The 23,762-nt window shown below is 41.1% G+C and overlaps 1 protein-coding gene across 9 annotated transcripts in view; it reads right to left on the bottom strand.

Annotated features, from left to right (window-relative positions):
• Nucleotides 1-23,762, bottom strand: part of akt3a (v-akt murine thymoma viral oncogene homolog 3a) — a 304,170-nt gene that overhangs the window by 48,859 nt on the left and 231,549 nt on the right. For 8 of the 9 annotated variants that reach the window (XM_067988642.1, XM_067988640.1, XM_067988641.1 and 5 more), the window contains 3 exons: nucleotides 16,673-16,804; nucleotides 13,755-13,820; nucleotides 12,467-12,535 (listed from right to left, as the gene is read on the bottom strand). The exons of the other annotated variant lie outside the window; for it this stretch is intronic. In XM_067988642.1, the coding sequence (XP_067844743.1) occupies nucleotides 12,467-12,535; nucleotides 13,755-13,820; nucleotides 16,673-16,804 (267 nt within the window). The remainder of the gene's footprint in view (nucleotides 1-12,466; nucleotides 12,536-13,754; nucleotides 13,821-16,672; nucleotides 16,805-23,762) is intronic. 9 annotated transcript variants of the gene reach the window in all.

Raw genomic sequence — 23,762 nt, 5'->3', positions numbered from 1 at the left:
TTTTGAAGCAGAGTAAGGAGTGGGGGGCACAGATTTGCTGCTATTTATCTACTTCTCTATGGCAACGGGGACCCCAGGGCTCATGTGCACTTCCAAAAAAAAATTATGCTGCACAGAGATATAGACTAGAAGGCAAAATAACTTTTTCGTTAACTGAAAGAAACACATTTAAACTGAGGAGTATAGTCACTGTAAACTGGAATTATTTACAGTGGATGCCTGAGTTTTAGACAGTGCAGATTCAGGAATCAGCAGTGTTAAGGGGAGTGCTGCAGCACCACCAATGGTGAAAATACATATCGCAGTCATTACCTGTTAGTGAGTTACAGCTAGCATCCACCTTGTGCCCCCTTATAACTTTGTAACACATTGTTGCATTATTGGTCATCTACAAAACAACCGACTATTATATATTAAAGATAGTAGGTGAGTCACAACATTCCATTTCAAAACGCATTGTAAACCCCTATGTCAACTGTCTTTATGGCATTTTTCCATTAGATTTACCTGTAGGTGGTGCTGTGATAGTGGTTTTTAATGTTATTAACTCCCAAACTGCCAACACAATAGCTGCTAATTTACATTGAGAGCTAATGGGCTCAATTTTGAAATGGTGGCATGTTGGCAGCCGGAGTGGTGGTGGGGGGGGGGTTGGGGGGTGAAGGTGCGCATGGCAAACCTAACTTTTCCGATCGCGATGTAATTGATGGTGATTAAAGTAGTTTCCGGGTTTCGTGCCCGGCAGCCAGCCTGTCAATCAGCCTGAGTGTGGAGGGCACTGAAGATCGGGGGGGGGGGGGGGGGGGGAGAGCGAGAACGAGAGCGAGAGCTTTGTGCAATGGTTTTTTATTTAATTTATTTTGTTTATTTTTACCTGATCTAGCCCTTCACGCCTGGTTTCAGAAAGCCGCCCAGGTAAGTTTAAAATTGTTTCAACTATCTACTACGTCAGAAATAAAGTACCTTAAGTACCTCAATGAGGTACATCTAGTTCTTTAACTATCATTCCAGATGCGTGAAGTGCATGCGCGCACACAGGCGCGTCTGTGGGGAACCCGGAAGTCGGCGTGTTGGGAGCCGGCTTCCGAACTCGCTCAGGCTTTCCCCGATTTTTGGAGCTCCCCCACTTCCAAACTTTGATTTGAAAATCGGGGCCAATGAGTCTGCATGTAGTTGCAGGCGTTGTTGTGGAGTTACCTAAGATTCTGAGCCTCCAACCAAGTCAGCCATATTGGTAAAGTAAAGGTAAGGAGGAAATTTTAACTGTAAATTTAAATAATGTTTTTAAAATTTTGCACACACAGATTGCCTGGAGCCTCCCTTTTGGGCCATCTCCCTGCAAGCTCTCAGTCACTCCATGGGTTGTTTTTTCTCTCAGGCCTCTAACTCCACTTTGAGCTCCCAGACTCAGGAAAGTTTGAAGTGCCTAGCCTCCCCCTATCCCCCACCATGGAATTCCCACCAACTCTGCTGGCTGCTCTTCCCAATCAGCTTTCCTGGCACCTCCCCTTCTCCATACATGGCACCTTGGAAATGCAGCAATTCTTTGACCCTAATAGGGCACTTCTTTACTACCCACTACCCGATGAGATATGCCAATATATTGAGTGGTCCTGAATGCCACAATTTGGTAGAATTCAAGTAAACAACTGTTGTGTTTAGATGGATTTGTGAAGGGAAATGTCAACTAATGCAGGATAATGAGGATATGTGCAAACATATCTGGACATCACTGCAGGAGTTCCTCAGGGCAGTGTCCTAGACATAACCATTTTCAGTTGTTTCATCAATGACATTCCCTCCATCATAAGGTCAGAAGTGTGGATGTTTGCTGATGATTGCACAGTGTTCAGCTCCATTTGCAATCCCTCAGATAACGAAGTGGTCCGAGCCCGCATGCAGCAAGACCTTGGTAACATTCAGGCTTGGGCTGATAAGTGGCAAGTAACATTCGCGCCACACAAGTGCCAAGCAATTACCACCTCCCCTCGACATTCGATGACATTACCATTGCCGAATCCCCCATCAACATCCTGGGGGTCACCACTGACCAGAAACTTAACTGGACCAGCCACATAAATATTGTGGCTACAGGAGCAGGTCAGAGGCTGGGTATTCTGCGGCGAGTGACTCACCTCCTGACTCCCCAAAGCCTTTCCACCATTTACAAGGCACAAGTCAGGAGTGTGATGGAATCCTCTCCACTTGCCTAGATGAGTGCAGCTCCAACAATACGCAAGAAGATCGACACCATCCAGGGCAAAGCAGCCCGCTTGATTGGCACCCCATCCACCACCTTAAACGTTCACTCCCTCCACCACCGGTGCACCGTGGCTGCAGTGTGTACCATCTACAAGATGCACTGCAGCAACATGCCAAGGCTTCTTCAACAGCACCTCCCAAACTCGCGACCTCTACCGCCTAGAAGGACAAAAGCAGCAGGCGCATGGGAACACCATCACCTGCACGTTCCCCTCCAAGTCACACACCATCCTGACTTGGAAATACATTGCAGTTCCTTCATCGTTGCTGGGTCAAAATCCTGGAACTCCCTACCGAACAGCACTGTGGGATTACCTTCACCACACGGACAGCAGTGGTTCAAGGAGGCAGCTCACCACCACCTTCTCAAGGGCAATTAGGGGATGGGCAATATATGCTGGCCTTGCCGACGATGTCCACATCCCATGAATGAATAAAAAAAAAAAATCGGGATCCAATGTCAGTCTCGCTTGACACAACACAGCATTTTTTGTATACATACATGTGCATACACAAAGAAATCAAAAAATTTGGTGTGCCACATCATTCCAATGCAAATCACATTAAAATAAGTTTTAAAAATTCTGTTATTTATATACACGTTAGCAACACATGCATCCCATCTGTATAGGATTTCCTACCAATGGCAGCTGATTATGCTAGAAATCTTAAAATGAAGAAAATTAATACACCAAAAAATTTCAGTTTACAAAAAATGTGGTTAGCATTTGAATCAAATTGCAATTTATTTACAAACAACCAGTGCAGTGCCTTCAGAATACTTTCAAGAGAAAAACTGCTTTGTGACTTTCCTTATTTTATCTGCAACGGGTCTTAAAATCCCCATGACACATCACCAGTTATTTTAATAGACTGCTACAATATGCAGTGTTTCCTAGTAGTTTAAATGAGCTAGAACAGGTACGGCCTGCTCCCTCAGCTACTGTTACTCTCCCTTCAGATTTCGAATCCCCTTTCCCAATGCTGTCTGCTTTGCTCCCAGTTCTGGGTGACAGCTCTAGTCACTCTATGGTGAGTTGTTGCATTTCGTGAATGAAATGAAGATGCATTAAGACAAGCAGTATAAAACCAAAAGTTGATAGGAACAGGAGAATCAGAATCTGAAAGGAAGAGTTACTCCAAGCAAAGCTTCTTGAAATTAATGGGTTTATCAGTTAAAAACATACAGGTAAGATGTTATAGAGGAAAAAAGACTGGAACATTTTAGTCTTGATGATTTAATGCCAGAAATGTTTGCAAAAGACAGAGTCGTAGTGCCACAGTGTATAAAGAAAATTCCAACAGAGGACAACAACTTTCCTTTCTCAGTATGGTAACCTGAATTTGAAATGAGAAAATAACATTGCCATTTCAATTAATTTCTTTACAGTTTGATGCCTTGGATTAAGTACAGCACTGGACTAGCTCAAGTACCCAAGCTAAATCTGAGCACAATTTTTTTGTGTGACAAGCATTTACTCTGTTTTATTTTTGGATACATTTGGAAACTATAACCTACTATTATCATAGGTTTTTCCACTAAAGATTGACGAGAACTTTTTCTTCTATTTAGTACTTTTGTCTTCTGCTTCCAAATGTTAGGGAGTCTCTCCGTTTCAACAAAGTTATTTTTAAATTTAAAAAAATGCTGAAGACAATTTACAAAAAGACATGGAGGAGTGAAGAGAATAAAGCAGAAAGAGTAAAAAAAAGGGGCTAGAACATTCACAATACAGTATGTCATTTTAACTTAAAACTCCATACAAATGGGGTCTCTCGCTGCTTCTCTGCTCTCCACCGGAGTCCAAAATCTCCTCTGAAAGACAGAGTTCTCCCCTTGTCTGTCCCTTTCCATTTGTTTTTAAATTTTGCAACAAATAATGGAGAACTGGATAAAGCCATACAGCCAAGAGTCAGCTACCTTATATGACATTACAGGATTTTAAAAAAAACATTTAAAATCTTCTTAGAAATATCTCATCTGCAGGACTGGGGAAAAGCCATTTCATTTTATTTTTAAACATTCCCCATTAACAGAGAGGGGATTTCAACTCTGGTCTTTTAACCTCATAGGATTTTTAAAAAAGGATTTTTTTTCTACTGCAGGGAGACTGGCAGCAGGAGATACCTAGATTTTGGAGGGGCCTGCAGATTCTGAACATAGGGGAGGGGAGAAACGCAGGCCAGACCTGAGTAGAAGATAACAAATCATCGTTGGGGCCTATTGCTCTATGCTGCAACTATCTTCACTTTTAGCAATTTTCTTTAAATGTACATTTTTGTCTGGTGATCTCAATATGCATTCACAGAGGAATCCTGCAGTCTGATGTTCTCAGCCTGCTTTGGAAATAGTCTGCAATACAGTATTCATCAAGTGTATTGAAGACATTGAGGAACAGTAAAACACTACCTGTTAGGCTAACCCTACAGAAAGGGTTATATATTATATACCATAATTCCAGTTCTCTCAAAGAATCTTGTAGATTTATTTGGGTATACATGTATCCAGCTATCAGAATTTTTCACATTTCATCTGTACCTTTACATGAGACCTACTGCAGTGTGCACTGACCCTCCTTTACATTCACCAGTATAACAATACTTCCAACTTTCCCAAAAGTGAGTGATGAACAAAACTGTACACTTGTAGGGTATATATTACATAACTAAATGTATGTATGACTTTCTTCTTGAGAACAGTAATTACAGCAGCGAGGAATGTTAGTGTGCCTGCTATAGATATGGTTTTTCTTATTCTTTAAAAGAAGTTCAACTTCCATGTATAAATACATTGCTGTCATCTCACAAAGGAGAGGTATTACTTGAAACTCTATCCATTTAAGTGAATCACACAGCAAGGTACTCTGCTGTTTAAGAGGACTTCCTCTGTTCCCCTTTGTTCTTTACAGGAAAGAGGCAACAATGAAACACCAAAAAGCTGCAGCAACATTAAAACATTCAGCAATAAAATGGCACCATGCCTAGCTAGGCCAGAAAGAGAAAAAAAGCTAAGTCAGAAGAGAGATGCATATGCAGAGGTTAAACATTTCAAAGAATGAAGACGACGATATCAACAGCATATAATCTATCATTCTTCTGTATTCATCCAATCTTCACATACAAATTGGGGAACACCAAAATAATACAAAATTTAGCAATGGGATTCTGAGCACTTATATCTTCAGGATAGCATGGAGCACAGCAGCATCAATACATTCAAAAAGCAAAGAAACTGCAGATGCTGGAACTCAAACAAAACAGAAAACTCTAATTCTGAAGGGTCTACATTGGAAACATTAATTTATTTGTTCTGGCCACAGATGCTGACTCACCTGCTGAGTGTTTCCATGGGACTGTTACGTACCACTGAACACCCAAATCAGAACAAAGGTTCAATAATAGCCCCCTTAATAAGCATGTAAGTGCTAGAAATAGAGCTCAATGCTTCAATCCAACTATAGTGCGCGCAAATTGGAGCACTACTAGCGGAAGCAAGGCATAGAAAAGCCTGCTCTACAGATGAGGTGCTGGAAACCTTTGCGGATGGCATGTGGGAATGATAAAAACTCTGTTGTTCAGAAAGGTAACCGTACAAAAAAAAGGCTCAAACAGGTGTGGGGAGCAATCATGTAGGAGGAGAATGCGGTGTCAACACACGGCACTTGAAAGGTCGTTGATGTGAGGAAAGTGCCAAATTAAGCAATAGGGATCACAGTCACACTAGTACATATGAGCATGACAGACACTTCTATCAATGTAAGATAATTGGCAATCTAACAAAGTTGCTGGTAATAGCTATGTGTTCCTGAACAATTTCACACAAGAGCAATAGTTTACCTGAATGTATCCAGCAACTTCCTGGAAGTGTGGTGCAAAAGAGAAGTAATGGGGATATTTCAGAAGCACTAACAGGCTGGGAGAGCCATTTATACTTACAAACTGAAAAAGATTGTTAACTCATTATCGTTATACATAGGTAAACCTAACTAAATAAAAGTATTCAGTCCGCTTTGCCAATATCAACTAGGAAGCTACCTGAGATTTCATTCTGCTAGACCTAGCAACACACTATTCTACAGCCGTTACTTCTCTGTACAAAATTACATCTCAAGCAATGTATACTGTTATTATCTTTGCAGAAGATGGCAAGAGTCAATATGCCAAGACTAGTGGTGGCGGGCAACAAATAAAAATCCTTGCCGGATATGAGGAGGTCATCATGGATTGGAAGGTTGTACGTTGCTTGAGACATCTGAAGTTTGTGGAGACAATACTCTTATTTTGTGCAATGTTGATCACCTACATCTACTGTGCAATTATTTTTTTCTCATGGGTTTCAATGAGATACAAAGTGGCGTTTGAGTCCTGGCACAAAATATAGGATGTACTGTCATTGCAACAACATGTTAACAATGCCTATGTTGTGCACCATCAACATCACTTAAAGCAAATACCAGCATAGGCACGGACTTGAGGTTATTAGTGAGTTTCAGGAAGGAACACAGTGGGAGTCACTGATCACAGATGAATAACGGGAGAAACGAGAGATGAAGAAGGGCTAGTTCTTGCTGAGTGGTGTACAGCATGGACACAGACCCTGTTGAGTTGTGTTGCAATTTCAACAGGCAGAGGCAAGACGGGCCAAATGACCTTCCTCTGTGCTGTAATTTTTGATTCTGTGACCTCATGGGACCCCCAAATGAAACAGAGGACAAGTATGAAGTGGTAAATGAGCCACTTGCCTCATTTCGCAAGAGATTAAAAGTTGGTTTGTTTCGACTAAAATTAGGGATTTTACCACCAATTTAGACACTGTTCTAAATAAATGGTTGTTTGCTCTGCAGAATGCTATTACTGAGCACACAGCATCAGTGGCATCTGTAGAGAAGATGTCATGGTCACAGGGAGCAAGCACAATGGAATGTCCTAATGATAATTTTAAGGTGTTGAAATCCAAGAAGTGATAAGAAAGTTAGAAAGGTCACTTTTGACACACTTGCTAACACACAGTGCTGATCACCAGGGAGGGATTCAGAGACCTGGCAGCAATACAAGTTTCAGAGAGCAGCGGATAGCGTGATTACTTTACCTCCACCAGCAGCATGCAAGCAAAAGCAAAGGAATAAGCGAGTAGCTCTCAAGTCGCAACTAACGTCTTGCCAGCATCTGTCTCTGGATAATGGAAGCACATCCTTCCCACTCATTCAACACACAGGAACGTCAAAGAACCTTTTGACTGAAGAGGCAAGCTGCTCAAGAATTCTATTCTTTTTTGTACTTCTTGACAATTATTTTTATTGCTAATATTAATAAAAAACAGCAGTAACAGCATTGCCTATCTTTGGATCAATGACAATGTCTTGCAGATGTTTTAATGCAGGGGATCTGCGGGAACGTGTCAATATTTGCAGAGGATTCTCCAAAGAGGAAAGTTTGAAACCACTATTTTAAAAAAATGTTTAGAATGGTCTTAGGCTTTTGGGTGCTTTTAAAGCTTTTTGAGGTTACTCTGACTCAATCAAGGCGTTTCCTGAAAAAAGCAGCTCCTTCAGAGCGCAACCATGCCACGTTGCATAGGACAAGATGCTTGGAAGATGTCCTAGCTCCTGTGTCCAATATGAACAGCAGACTGCTGTTGTAAACTAGCCAGACAGCTAAGCTGCAAGATAAATACAGATTAGGAAGGCTATTGCAACCATTTTAGTCCCTCCATCCAGAAAGGCCCTATTGTTTTCTCTATTTAATCATCTAGTTGTTTCTTAAATAATTCCATAATTTTCAACTCCACTTAAAAGTATATTCCATGTGAACAAGAACTTCCTGACATCAGTTTTAAATTTACTGTTAGCCAATTTGAACTAGTAGCCCCTTATCCTATTATCGCACTTTAGTTTGAAGTAATTATCCAGATCTTTCTTTTCTGCACCATTTACTATTTTATGTAACCCTATAAGGTCATTGCTCAGTTGCTTCCTTTCAAGAATGAAAGGCCCAAGTTTATCCAGTCTTTGCTCATACATGAGTCCTCTGAAGTTAGGGAGCAGCCTTGTGGCTTTTCTCTGTACTGCCTCCAGTGCTCAAAATGTCTTGCCTAAGTCTCAGTAACTAGAAATGGACAAAATACACAAGGTGTGGTCTGGCCGGAGCACTGTGCAGTTTAATCACAACTTCCTCTGACTGGACTTTAGTGTTTTGGTTATATAATTCATGATTCAATTTGCTTTCTTGATTGCTGCTCTACAGTGGTTAGACATGTTGAACATTGAGTCTACCAAGACACCGCTTTCAACTTTGTCTTCCGTTAAGTCAACACCATTCATGAAGTACTTTTTGCCCAATATATTAAATTTGATCTGCCGTTGTTCTGCTCACTTACATATTTTGTCCAACTGATTTTGTATTTCTCCAGCTCCCTCCTCAGCATCAACTACAACTTCTAGTTTTGTATCATCTGCAAATTTAACCAATTTCATTGGTCATTGATCTGTTCCTAATACTGATCTCTAAGCACCTCACTCAGCAACCCACCCTCTTTCTAAATAGTACCTGGTGTTTTCTACCCAGTCAATTTCTTATTCATTCCCAAGAGCTAGAAGAGCAGGGCAGAGGTGCTGCGTACTTTTTGACAAGTGGCTCACCTCCTGACCCCACAAAGCATCGCAACTGTCTACAAGGCTTAAATCAGGAGTGTGACGGATTATCCACCGCTTGCCTAGATGGGTGCAGCTGCGACAACACTAAGTTCAACACCATGCAGGGTAAAGCAGTCTTCTTGATCTGCGCCCCTGCCACTGGATTCAATAGCCATCCCCTCCACCATCAGCGCACTATGGCTGCAATATGTACAATATACAAGATGCACTGCAGGAATTCACTGAGTTTATATCAACAGCATGCCCCAGCTTTGCTATCTCTACCAACAAGAAGAATAAGAGCAACAATATCATGGGAACATCATCTCCAAGATCCCCATCCAAGTCGCACACCTCCATGATTTGGACATATTTCACACGCCTTCATCATAGCTAGGTCAAAATCCTATAATTCCCTAATGACAACATGGGAGCACCAATGCCATCAGGACTGCTACAGCTCAAGAAGGCAGCCCACCAGCACTTTGTCACGGCAACTAGGGGTAGACAATAAATGCGGCCTTGTCAGCATCGTCCACATTCTGGGAACAAGAAAAAAATTACCCTGAAACCGCATGCTTAACTAGTAGTCTTTCATGCAGAACGTCCTCAATTTTTTTTTTAAGTCTTTGTACACCAGTTATAGTGGGCTGTCCAGTTGGCATGCCACCTCCTCAAAAAAAAGTCAAGGAGATTAGTAGATCAGGATCTTCCCCATCAGCATTCATGTTGACTACTTTTTACTAGATCTATCCACATTAACCTCTCTCATTCCTGGCAATAGCAAGAGTTCAGGTATTTCCCACGTCAATCCAGGTACACTGTTCATGCACAAACATACCCCAATGTGCTTGGCAAGACACCGTACACATTCACAGCACCCCCTGAGAACACATCAACTGGTACCTTTCTGAATAGGAAATTTGGAAGGCAGAGGGACATAGACATTGTAGATCCTAATTAGAATGGTAAATGCCTATACTGCTTGAAACAACTTTTCCTAGTTTTTTTTTGACGTTCACATAAATGGAGCCCGCTGTAAATTTAAATACAAGCGATATCTATTAAGTCAATAATAGTATTCATGCTTGTCCTAGGAAGTAAAATTGACATTATGTGGAGTTGCTACTTACTTCAGGTGACTACATGTGAAACAGAATCATCAGGAACACAAAAGGGCCAACCACTGAATGAGTAATGGTTTGGTGGTGTTCCTCATTTCACTGATCCATGGTATCATCCATAAATCTTTACTTTAAGGTCAAGCAGGACAGACAGGATGCAATAACACCCTCACAGAGAATGGGATTCAAGAAAAAAAAAGTCTTGAATCCTTACTTTAGAAAAGCACTCTACTTTCTGCTGAAAGGGTAAGCTAGGTTAGTGCCAAATGCCAGAGATTATTTAAAAGGGCATGTACACCATAATTGATAAGGAATGTAGTGAATTAGCTAATAAACTTGAGTTGAAGATTGTGTGGAAAAGCTGACCGATGCCTGCAACCTGGAGTGTGGAGTATGGTTCAACCAGCAACTTAGATGCGATTAAAAATGGAAGTACTTGTGCCAAGGAAAAGATACTTGCTTCAGCCTCATGGGCATTCCAAGCCAACAGATGAACAAGTGTGGAAAGTCTACATAATCTAAGTCAAGAGTCCAAAAACAGAAACCTTGGAGGCTAGTGTAGTGGATCAAAGACACAAATGGAGATTAACAGTAGGATGCCCTAAGTTTCCAAGATGGAGACCTTGTGCTGGTGGAAGCGTTGCTGTATAGCGCCTACAAAAAGAACCAAGTGAGGCTTAACGACCCGGATGTCACCATGATAAAAGATAAACAGTGGCAGGGGAAAGGGAGGCAAGCATAGCTGTTGTCTCCAATATAACTACAGAGGAACCAAAGACTGAGTTGCTTAGTCATGCTGGAAACTGGTGCCAGAATGTAATACAGCTCAAAAAACAGGAAGAAACGATCCAGTGTGGCAGATGAATCTTTAGTTACTAATGACCAGTAATGATGATACTGATTCTTGATCTACAGAGAGGCTGAAGTGAACTAAGAATTTTTGAATTTTAGCTGTACAAATTCCTAGGATTTTAGTTCAATTAAATCTGCCTAGAAGCCAGATTGATCCTAAAGTCCTGAGAAGGAAGACTTCATCTCTGATCCTAATGTCAAAGGCTCCAAGATGAAAACCATCCTCTCCCAATTCAAAGCAAAAAACTATCCCTGGAATAGATGTAAAACTAACATACGTGCAACAGTTCTTTTTGAAGAGGAAAAACTAAAGCTGACATCAGCAAAGAGTTACTTGGGAGTGCAAGCTAATAAGCCTAGGGCTTAGAGATACAAATAGGCAGCCAACATCCAAAGGTGAGGTACCACAATTATCCTTTAGGCAAAGGTGGAAACCATCTTTTCACCACTGTTACTCCCTCAGTCTGGCTGAGAGAAAATAGCAGCAAGAAAAAAAATGCAGCTTTTTTTTTGGATAAAATGCTAAGAAATAGGACTAAACCTAAAACATATCAAAATCAATAGAAATGAGAAAGCGCCGGAACTAATTAAATACTTCTAAGTCAATAGAAAAAGAAGAATAGATGTCAACTATTATGGCATATAAAGGAGAGCTCAACACTTGTGCTGCAGGGCTCTCATAGGTAAATTTAAAAAAAATATATGATTGTACACATCGATAAACCAAAGTGCGTGTTCAGTTAAATGTAACAAGAACAGTCATTGTGCTAAGCTATATGTGAGCAGTCATGTTAAATGTTTAAAGGAAAATTACTGATATAGTCATTGTCTTATGGGAAGGATGTCATGGAACAGAGTTTATTTTAATAAGCGTGGACTGAAGATAATCTTTTCCAGTGTGACTACGTTGCCTATCCTATTTAAAATAACATGAAATTATTAAAATATTAGTACAGTTTGATTAAATGCTATGCTTTATGAACACAAATAATGTTTTTTTAAAAAAACAGCATTACTTTCTTTCCAAAAAGAATCAGTTTAAAAAAAGTTACTGTTAAACCTTGTAACCCCGTAAAAATTTAAACATTCATGGTTTACATTCTTTTGTTTTGTGCTGTTTACTTGAAAAATATTTTGAACCGTAGGCGGATGACATCATTGGGTGTATTTGCTTACTGCCCTGACCATGTGAGAGAGTTGAATTAATATACAGCTGATGCTGAATTATCTGGGTTTATGACTATCTCTAAGGTTGATTCATTTCTGATACAGTCAGACTGACTCCTCAAAACTGCTTAAAAAGTTTTACCAATTGTATCCCATTACTGCCACTATGATTTGCCATCTGTTGTCAGCCCATAGTGGGACAAGCATCAGGTGACAGAAAGGGAAGGTGATTTTTTTTCCCCTTAATATGTTACACAGATATTCATTATCTTGCTCTACTACAAACTGATTCAAGTTTGAAGGGAAAAAAAACACCCTAATTTATTTTCTTACAAGAAAAAAATAGAAATCAGTATAGTTAGGCACTGCAAAATTAATATAGAACACTGCACTGTTCACCATACTTCTCTTTTTAAATAAAAGGCTTACCTCTCCACCATTCACATACTCCATGACAAAACATAAACGATCTTTAGTTTGGAAAGAATACTTCAAAGACTGTAATAAAAAGAATCATAAGTATACAGAGAATTATTTGAGTTATTTAGTTTTGATAGTTTTCACATTGCTGTATAAAACAAAATGACTCAAGATTTTAATAATACAAATGTATTTTCTTGTAAGTGCCTCTTATAACTAATTTTGATATAAAAAAACTGCACTCTCAAAACAGCTCTAATATCACTATAGGTGATGAAAGGTGTCAAATGCTTTTCAGCTAGCAAATGGGAATAGAGCTTACGACACGCTTTTCTCAGGTCAACTTTCATTTGCCCTTTATCTAGTGGGATTTCACCCTCACAGATCTTCATAGGATTGTAATAGAATAATGATAAAAATGAAAAAGTTCCACAGAGACTGCCTTCTGCTACCAGATATTGCTAGTTCACGTCACAATTTAAAGTAGAGCATTTTCAAAGCTTGTTAGAAATACCAAAATTATTGTGATTCATGAAAGGGAACAGAAAATATGACATTTAAAGGGCAATGATTTATTAGAAAATGTTTAACAAACTTTCTTTTGTTTGTGCTATCAAAATAGCCAGAAGTGCAAAGTACCACTTTCATCATGATGACTTCACTAACAAGTCAAGGTGATTGAAGTATCTGAATGTACTTAATATCATGTTGTGTGTTTACAAAAGTTTGCAAAATACTTTTTCATGAAATTTATATTTCTTTAAGGGACCACTTAAATGAACTGTGTTTTTAAATAGAGTGAAAGTTGCAACCATGATATTTTACATTGTAAATGTAATGACAGTGTACATGAACTTTAAAAAAAATCGTAAACAGGCTCACATGTAAAATGCCTCAAGAAATAAACTACTTTTTTTGATACGACTTCATTATGACCTGCTTTATTTTGCCTCTGCTTGTGGTCTGCAACTGATTGCTGCTACAAAAATTGCGGGTAGCTTCCTCACACTACATTAATTTTACTTCATAAATATATCAGTTAATACATTTTCAAATTCAGGATTGCATGTGCAGTGCCCATTTCAATGTTTTAATTTCAATACAGAACAGATGTTGATCTATAACTGTGTAGATAAGATATAACTAACAGTCACTGTAAGCACCAATTATTCTCTGTAGGTCTGGTTAGTACCAAAATATGTTATAAATTTAATAGAAAAACAGCACAGCGCTTAGATCTTATATCCATTCATGTCTGAACAGCAGAAAAATTACTTTATGGTCTTATAGTACTTACCGTTAAAAACGGATGCCTAGTGTTTTTTAATACTCTGCTTTCTGTAAGTGTGTGTGCTACCTCATCCTAATAAAAGGGAAAACAATTTTTAAGTGCAAGCCCTGTATAGGTAGCTGACCTTCAGCATAAATTTTAAAATAAACCTTTTTCATTTTAGTTTTGTTACAGGTTTGTGGACCAAAATATTGCATGTTATAAAATAATTAGAACTTCTACAATTAAAAAACCTAATGGGCTATTAAATACCTACTGAACAGAAAGTGAAAAAAGAGATATGCTTTGTTAAGCTTTTTCTGATTGAGAGCAGCCTTATGAAACTCTTCCTGTCCAAAAATATTAAATAATTGATGATTCAATTTAAAGACACTTTTCCTTCAACACCTGCTTTTACAAGAACACAAAACTACTAATGGGTGGATTTCTCAGGATTCAAGAGGAAGAAATTGCAGAGGCTCAGTAAAAGCAACTACTGAAACCCCATATTTTTGTTACAAGGCAATGTTAGATATAGAATACTGTATAGCATACTGAAGTTAAAAAGGCAAATGATTAGAAAATAAAATTATAGAACATTATAAATACACCATCACAGTTGTGATCAATGATCTATGTCATAAATTTTCCCAAGACAATACATTCAAACAGTGAGCTGGATCAGATTAGTATATTTAAAGTGCATTATTAATTATTTTAAAATTAAAAACAAACATCCAATTTAGTAAGATCAGCACTTATTATATTGAAGACAGCAGACTTCAAAAGGCTGCATTTTAATTTTGTTTAACTTTGGAAAAAAAAACCTAAGCCCATGTTTCCTGCCCAAAAATCTATGACTGGTCATTGGTTAGTATGACATTTGCTGTGTGAGGGCAACAGAGACCTACTCTCATTGCAGCATCGCCATATGGATGGACCTAGGAGTGTTGCAGAATGAGGAATGGTCTAGAAGATACATAGACAAGCTACACCAGCAATTCTTGGGGTCCCTCCACATCCCCACACAGCCGCCAACCCGCCCCCCACCCCAATTCATTAAGACACAAGTGTGTTGTAAAATGCATGAAGAAATTAAATTGGCCCGTAGAATATTTACACACTGCAGTAATAAGAACACAGTATTTTTAAATGCCGGAATATTTTGATCCAACGGTTGTATGCAGCTTTTCTGCATTACGGTGAGTTTTACGGCCCACATATTTGCACGGGGCCCCTGGTGGAGGCCCCAATTTAGCTGTGGCCTCTAGCCATGGGCCCTGTAGGCCCATGCATTAATCCGCCCCTACCATCAAATAAAACAAGTATCATGACACATCCTATGCTATACCTAAACTTATACTTGAATATGTGTAGTGTACCACTACATAATTAATCAATCACATTTAAAATAAATCTTACCAATTTAGTAAATGCTTGACTATGGGAGAAAGGGGGAAATCAAACCGATCCGCCAAATGTTTTACTTTTCCCTGGTTTCTTCCCACCGCACACTTTCTCCAATTGAGCACATAAGTATAAATCTTCTGTTAATTCAGGTGGCTACTAATCTAATCCCAATCCAATTATTAGGAGCATGCAAATGTCATAGACTGATTGGCAGTTAATTTAACAACAGGTGCTTGGCCACCATTTGGCAGCTTCTCACAACGGGGTAATTGAACTCAAGAGCTCACCATGTAGGGAACAGTAGGTACAGACTTGCATCCCACTATTCGGTGGTAGAGCGCATTGGAGAATTCATGAAAGTGGCTTTGGATTGCAGTCATCAACAAAAAGGTACTGAGTTACACTGTTCTATGGTGAGGTGGCTAATTCTGGTGAGTATAAAGGTGCAGCAATCCTACTTTTCTCTGCCTGCGGAGCAATTTTCTCAAGGCTCTTTTAATTGATTTGCAATGTTTTACAGGAGTCATAGATCAAGGTCTGTTACATTGACAAATTAATACAATCTATGGTATAATGAGGTATATTTTGGCATAGTGCAGAGCAATGAGTGGAATATGTTAATGTTGGCAGTTATGGAAGTTGAAGGTTGTCTGGGTATTTTATATATCTTTAGGTGATATAGATTCAAAAGAACTCTATACATTTTTGATGTACTGCTTTTGGTTTGGGTGTTTAAGAAGCCAGCTGGGAAGTGTTAAGCTGATAGGATTCTACACAACTAGCTTAAGGCAGGTGTTGGCTCAGTTTGTTGCCTTTTTCATAACACTGTACTTTCACAAAGCGTGAGTCACTCCACCCTGGCTGTGAAAGTTGCCTTCTGGTTGTGCGAGTGCCTCATTGGTTTGTTGGGAGTGGTTCCTTGTATGCTGCTGTGCAAGGGCATGTATTTTGCTCTCCACAGTCTTGGGCAGGAAATTGCAAAAGTGATGTTGTCACCTCGAGCACTGTTATAATACTTCTCCATAGCACAGTGCAAGACAACTATTAGGAATGGAGGACAAAGTGTGAGTCAGAGTTGGATTTAGCAAAAGTTGTTTTTTTCCCCACGCACCTACTGGTGTATTTCTTTAAAGCTTTGTTTCCCCTTTTGTATGGAGTTCATTTTTGATGCAGATATTTAATATTAGAAAAAATGTTATCTGGTGAGTCCAGTGACAAAAACTATAGTATATATAATAGTCACTGAACAATTCATTAACAGAAATTCTGCACATGAATTCAATAAGTGATTTACAACCTAGGAGGCAAAAAACACAGCAACACACATTTAAATGTATTTGGACACCTTTGTAGTTTTGATCAATATATGTAACAAAGCAATTCTAAATTCTACCAAGGTATTCATGTAAAATTTGATCTTTGTTGCTTGTATTTTTCTACTTTGCTTGAAAACATAATCACTACTTTACAATTCCAACTACAAGAATATTAACATCTTCAGTGTTGCTTCTAAAAAGTAAACCATTTGTGCCTACCTTTGCAATAATAATTTCTTTCTTTAGAATCTTCATTGCATAATATTTCCCAGTTGCCTTTTCCTTGACTAAAATTACTTTTCCAAAAGTGCCTTTTCCCAGTAGTTTTAAATAATCAAAGTCATTCATAGTCTGTAAATAAAATGAGGGGGGAAAAAAGTCAACAAAATAGAACTGTACCACAGATAGGTATTTGGAACTCAATAGACAGAACCAGTTGCCACATATGAAAAGCAAGAAGCTTGGTTGAACTGCATTCAAACTATTACAAAATGATCAATTAACCTTCAGAATCATTATTTTCTCTTTGGGGCCATCAGTTTTGTAAGTTTTTAACCTTACATACTGTGATCCTGGGAAAAATATCCAGTACAGTAATAAAACTCCTCAGATGTCAAGTGTAGTTTTATTATTGTATTAACCAAGTACAGAAAAATAACAAAAACTAAACACACATTTTAAATATAAAATGTAAACACTTTGCTTCTGCTTGCCCTGTAACCTTTTCTTGCTCCTGATCTTTCTTCCCTGTTCTCTCTGTCCTATTATTTTAATCTCTTCCCCCAACTGTCCCATCCTCCTCTTTCACCAATCCTCCCATCCAGCGACCCTCTATATACTCTGTTCCAATATTCAGCCACCCCCTCAACTGTACCATCTCACATGGTCTTGAACATGGACAAGGCCATCTCCCACGATGTATCCCTTATCCACCCACATCCCTTTCCCGCCTTCCAATCCCATTCCTTTCTGTGTCATCTTGGGTAAAACTATCCCAAATCACTTGCAATTGCACTTTCAAGCTGATAACTACCTAGCCTTTGGCCTTCCTTTCACCACAATACTTCTGCAGCTGTTGATTTGTTCAATCATTTCCTCACCTACACCTGTGATGCCTTTGTCTCCAGGAAAACTTTGCGCTCTCCTATCCTGGTCATTCCCTCTTTATGGCCCCCATTTTTGGTTTTTCAAATCCAAGGGGTGCAGATTTGAGCATATCGGACACACAACTGGTTTAGCCATCAATCACCAGATCTGGCTGGACCACAGCACGCACTTTCAGGCCTTGTTTTCCTCTGCCAAAACTGCCCACTTCTTCAGGATCATCTTGGAGAGCAACAATAACCACCAGCTTATTTTCGCCACTACCAACCATCTCCTTAAACCCGTCACCCCTGCCCCTTCCACACTCACCTCCAACAAATGCAAGGAGCTCATGAACTTCTTTGTCACTAAGATTGAGACCTTCTGTTCAGCTGCTATCTCTCCCCCCCCGGCACCCCCCTTACCCTTGCCTAGCAAGCCAAACCTCCCCCAGGCTATCCTAGCTCAGATCCCACCTCTTTCTCTAGTTTCTCTCCTATCTCTCCTAATGCCTTCTCCAAGTTCATGTCCACAAGACCTACCTCCTGCTCCCTTGAACCCATTCTCATTAAACTGCTGACTCCCTCCCCCCCAACTTTGCTTCTTGGCCCCACATTGTAAATAGTTTCCTGTCCTCAGATACTGTCTCTTTCTCTCAAGTCCGCCAACATTACCCACTCCTAAAGAAATCTGACCATCAACCCCTCTGTCCAAGTAAACTACAGCACCAGCTCCAACCTCCTTTCCTTCCCGAAGTCCTTGACTGTGTTTTTGCCTCACAAATCTGTGCCAACCTTTCCCGCAACTCCATGTTTTCCCTCCTTGTCCTCTCTACAGCCTTTGAAATGGTTTACCACCAATGCCTCTTCTCTATTGTCCAGCTCAATGGAACTGCCTTCTCATCCATGCTTTTGTCAAATCCAGACTTGATTATTCCAATGCTCACCTGGCGGGCCTCCAATGCTCCATGTTTTGTAAACTTCAGATCATCCAAAGCACTGATGCCCATATTCTATCCTGCACCAAGTCCCTCATCACTCCTGTCCTTACTAATTTACATTGACTCCTGATATCCCAAAGCCTCAAATTTAAAATGCTCATGCTTGTGTTTAAATCCCTCATGTCCTTACCCCTCCCCATCTCTAACCGTCTCCAGCTCCACTCCCACCCCCTACTACTCTCTGCACTTCTGACTTTGGCCTCTTGTGCACTCCCATCCCCGTTTGCCCCACCATTAGTGGCCGGGGCTTCAGCTGTCTAGGCGCCGCATTATTAATTCCCTCCCTAAACCCCTCCACCTCCCTCTCATCCTTCAAGATTCTCCTTGTTTAACCAGGCTTTTTTGTCACCCTTCTTAACATTTCCTTCTTTGGCTTGACATCCATTTTTTTTCTGATTACATCACTTTCAAGTGTCTTGGGTTATTTTTCTACATTAAGAGCACTATATAAATGCATGTTATTGTTTTTCTAATATATTCTACATATTCTAACCCTGTTTTCTCTTTTGAAATTTAAAATTTATTTCCCTTATTTTTCAGCTTCCCTGTTTCCCACTGTTGATTTTGCAGCCACTGAGTATCTTCTACCAAGATTTTGTCAGTGATTATTATGCAAATAAAACCAGCATTTGAAAATTAAAATTTATGCCTCAATCTCAGATTTCAGGTTGCATAAACGTGGCTTATATTGCCTTCAGTATAAAAGATTGAGGGGTGATCTAATAGAGGTGTTTAAAATGATAAAAGGATTCGATGGGGGAATCCAGCTCAAGGGGCCATTCAGGAGTGAAATCAGGGGCACCTTCACACAAAGGGTAGTAGAAATATGGAACTTTCTCCCCCGAACGGCCATGGATGCTGGGTACATTGAAACTTGCAAGACTGAGGTCCATAGATTTTTGTTAGGTAAGGGTATCAAGGGATATGGATCAAAAGCAGGTGAATAGAATTGTACAGATCAGCCATGATCTAATTGAATGGTGGAACAGGCTCGAGGGGCTGAATATGACCTGTTCCTATGTTTACTAGTGTTTAAATATCTATTTGGTAGCATGGAGTGGCCCAGACAGGGTCTATATTTTACCCTGAATTTTCTGAGTCTGCCAGAGGTTTAATGTTTTGATTGCTTTTTGCCACCCCTACCTAATCTGGTCTACATATGACTCCAATCCTGCACTGTGTGGCCTAGCAACTATCGCTACAAAGTTCAATAAGAGAAAGAAGATCGGATAGAACAATCAAGCATTGAATAAGCATACGACATGGTCTTCTCTGCAAAGTCCTCCTCACTAACATCTGGAGGCTAGACTAATAATCTAGAGAACCCAAGTTCAAATCCCACCATGGCAATGAGAATTTGAATTCAGAAATAAAAAGCTGGTATCAGTTTAAAAAAAGTGACCAAAAGCTATTGTATTCTCGTAAAAACCCAACTGATTCACTAATGTCCTTTAGGGAAGGAAACCTGCTGTCCTTACCCGGTCCGGCCTATATGTGACTCCAGTCCAACACCAATGTAGTTGACTCTTAACTGCCCTCTGAAGTGGCCCAGCAAGCCACTCAGTTAAGTGCAACTAGGGATGAGCAATAAATGCCAGCCTTGCCAGCGATGCCCACATCCCAAAAAAATTTAGATTAAAAAAATTACATCAGCTAATATCCTGGACTCCTCCATCACCATTAGTGGGTATGGCCAGTCCCACTGGCAGGATAGACCCATTAGATGTGAGGGCACAATGATAAACAGTCAAGTGGGAGTGGCCCTTGGAGTTCTCAACATTGAATATGAACCTCATGAAGTCTCATGGTTTCAGGTCAAACAAGGCCAAGGAAACCTCCTGCTGATCACCACCTCCCCCCTCCCCCCCCTCAACTGCTGAGTTGTTACTCCTCAATTTTGAACATCACTTGGAAGAAGCTGAGGGAAGCAAGTGTACAGAATATAGTCAGGGTGGAGGACTTCAAAGTACACCACCAAGAGAGGCTGGGTAGTACTACCACTGACCATCCTGGCCAAGTCTTGAAGGACATAGCCACCAGACTTGGCCTGCATCAGGAGGTAAGGCAGCCAACATAAGTAAGCAACCTTCTGGCTCTCATCCTCACCAACATACAAATACACATCTATCTATTGCACCATTGGCAGAAGTGACCACCACACAATTTTTGTGAAGACAAAGGTCTCGTCTCCAGTGTAGTATAGCACTTCTACCAAGCTAAGTGGGACAGACTAAGGACATATCTAGCAGCCCAAAACAGGGACTCAATGAGGTGCTGTGAGCCTTCAGAATTGTATTCTGCCACAATCTGCAGCTTCATGGTCCTGCACATCCCTCACTCTGATCACCATCAAGCCAAGAGACCAACCTTGGTTCAATGCGGAGTATAAAAGGAAGTATCAGGAGCAGTACCACGCATATCTTAGAATTAGGTACAAACCTAGTGAAGCTCCAACACAGGGCTACCTGCATGCTAAACACCAAAAGCAGCAGTCTATAGACAGAGCTAAGCTGTCCCCCTACCAACGGAGCTCTAACTATACATCTAATTGAGAATGGTGATGGAAAACCAGGCAACTAAGAGGAGGAGGAGGCTCCATGAACATTCCCATCCTCAGGGCAGTAATTGGCCAGGTTAGATTTGTCCTCTCAGCATCCTCCCAATCATTATCAAAGTGATAGAAGAAGTCATCAATAGTGCCATCAAGCAACACCCACTTGGCAGTAACCTGGTCACTGATGCTCAGTTCGGGTTCTGCCAGAACCACTCGGCTCTAGAATACAACACAGCCTGGATGTATACATGGGTGTAAGAGCTGAATGCCAAAGGACAGGTAGGAGTAGCTGCCTTTGACATCAAGGCAGCAATCAACCTAGTATGGCACCAAGAAGCCCTAGAAAAATTGAAGCTAATGGGGATCAAAAGGAAAACCCTCCAATGGCTGGATTCATACCTGATGCAAAAGAAAATGTTTGTGGTTGTTGGAAGCCAGTCATTACAATCCCAGGACATCATTGTAGAAATTCCTCAGGGGACCGTCCTTAGCCTAACCATCTTAAACTGTTCATTAATGGCCTTTTCATAAAGTCAGCAATGGGGCTGTTTGGTGATGATATGAGTTTTCAACTCCATTCACAACTCCTCTGATAATGAACTAGTCCACAACAGCCTTAAACAGGACCTGGATAACATCCAGATTTGGGCTGATAAGCACACGCCCCAAAGGGTCGCAAGGATCATCATAGAATGCTGCACTCTGCACAATTTTGCACTGAAGGAAGGCCATCAATTCAGTTTTGATACAATGAGCCAGTGTTGCCCAAGGAAAGGGAGCTGCGGACCCCAGGAGATGAATGTTTAGAGGGATCATCCCTGGCTGCTGCAAGGGCCATCCAAAGTCAGACCTTGCAGGATGTGTTCAAGCATTGATCAGTTACTGCGGCATACTGCACGGTCCCCTCCTTCTGGGCCAGTTGACAAGAAAGTGATCTTCCTTAAAACCACTACCAAGCCTGCTGAGCAGTCCTCGATGCCTTACAGGACTGTGCCATATTCATTAACTGAATATAAATGTCCATACCAGTGGAATGTTCCCTTTCAAACATTACCTAAATGGCAATGAACAACAAAGTGCAAGATAAGTGCAAAATGTACAGTAATCAAAAAATGTTTTCCATCTGAAACAAACGCAGTACTTCGTATTTGCACCAATTCCCCTTGCTGACTAGGAGTCACTTCCTACCCCTTCATCTGTTACTACTTCTAAGAGCCACCTCAGGGGCAGGCTAGCAGGAGATTGGTGGCTTCCATGTGCTGTACAGAAGGGTCATGGGTTTGAGGTGGCTTTCGGCTTATGGCAGCTGGCACCTGACAATGAGCTGCTGTTGGCTGCATCTCTGGAGGGTAGCCTGGTCTTGCCCGCCACCATCTGCAGGCATTGTGCTCTGAGGGAAAATGTTGGGAGTCATGGCATGTGTTCCTGTCCTGAGAGTCGGCAATATCGGGCACAAGAACTTCAGCCACTGCCATTCCACTGGGCTCTGGATCGGTAGCTCCACTGATCTGTTGGATGGCTAGTCCAACGGCAGCCCTGAGGCATAGCTGTTGCTACGGTCTGGAAGCTGCGAATAATGCTGCACTCCATTCTGTCCCCAGTTGCCTCCAGAGGTGCAGTCTGTCCTTCCATGGAGATGGAGGCTCCGACTGGTCCCTGGCTGCCTCTCATCTGGGGCTCTATTGCATATGCCACTTGCTGCATTGTTGCCTGCGAGGAAGACAAACCTTTAGAGATATTGCAGCAAAAGAGAGATGTAAACTCAACAGTCACATCTGATAATTGCCACACATCCTGGGAGATTATCCTCAGAGCCTACACATACGAACCATGTTGCTCAAACATTCTTTTTTTCAAGTGAGAGCTCGTGAGTTATGGGTCCCACGATTGTGAAGCCATTGGAAGCCTTCTGCTCAGCCTCCGTAGATCCTTGTCTACCTTTTATGCTGGAAGATTCTACCAGTGATACTTCCTGGACCTCACTATGTACATTTCCTTGGTTGGAACTCCCTGAGCTGGTGCCTAGGAGAGAGGAAGCAACTTCCACAAGTGACAAACTGGGCAGGGTTGGGAATGAGGTAAATGGGGTGGAATCAGACTGCTGGCTCTGTGTCATGGCCTGCTGTCTGCTCTCTTCCTCCGCGTCCTCCTTCAGAACTACCACTTCCTTATCCGCTGCTGGGGATGGGCTCCAGTTCACCACCTCCTCTTCCTCAGAGTCCTCTTCTGCCATTGGAGGCCCCTGTGCTTGCGGAGAATCTTCAGGATGGGGGCAGAAGGTGAGAAGGTGTGAACATTCTGTCCTCGAGATGAAGGCACGATGAGGAAGGGGGTGGAAGATTGAGTGTGTGGGGTAATGCTATGGGCTGCCAGGGCAAGGATATAGGTGTTGAGGTACTCACCTGGCACTGGGAATCTTCCGGCAGCCTCAGCATCACCTGTAGTGATGGGGCTATGCATTCCCTGGATGTTCAAGGCTTTCTACTCCTGGGAGGTCAGGAGTCTTCAGGTGGGGATGTTCCTGCTGGTGCTGAGCCTCTTCTGAAGATTATATGCCAACTTCTCCTGCAAAAGATAATTAAATGAGAGTTAAGTTTGCCGTTAAGGATTGTGTGGCAAGAGTAATGGGGGAGGTAAGGTGAGACACGGTTCGATTTGGATATGTCCGAGTG

The sequence above is a fragment of the Heptranchias perlo genome, chromosome 8 (genome assembly GCF_035084215.1).
Source record: "Heptranchias perlo isolate sHepPer1 chromosome 8, sHepPer1.hap1, whole genome shotgun sequence".
NCBI classification, from domain to species: domain Eukaryota; kingdom Metazoa; phylum Chordata; class Chondrichthyes; order Hexanchiformes; family Hexanchidae; genus Heptranchias; species Heptranchias perlo.
The sequence above is the reverse complement of the archived record's forward strand: the minus strand, read 5'-3'. Positions and strand labels throughout refer to the sequence as shown.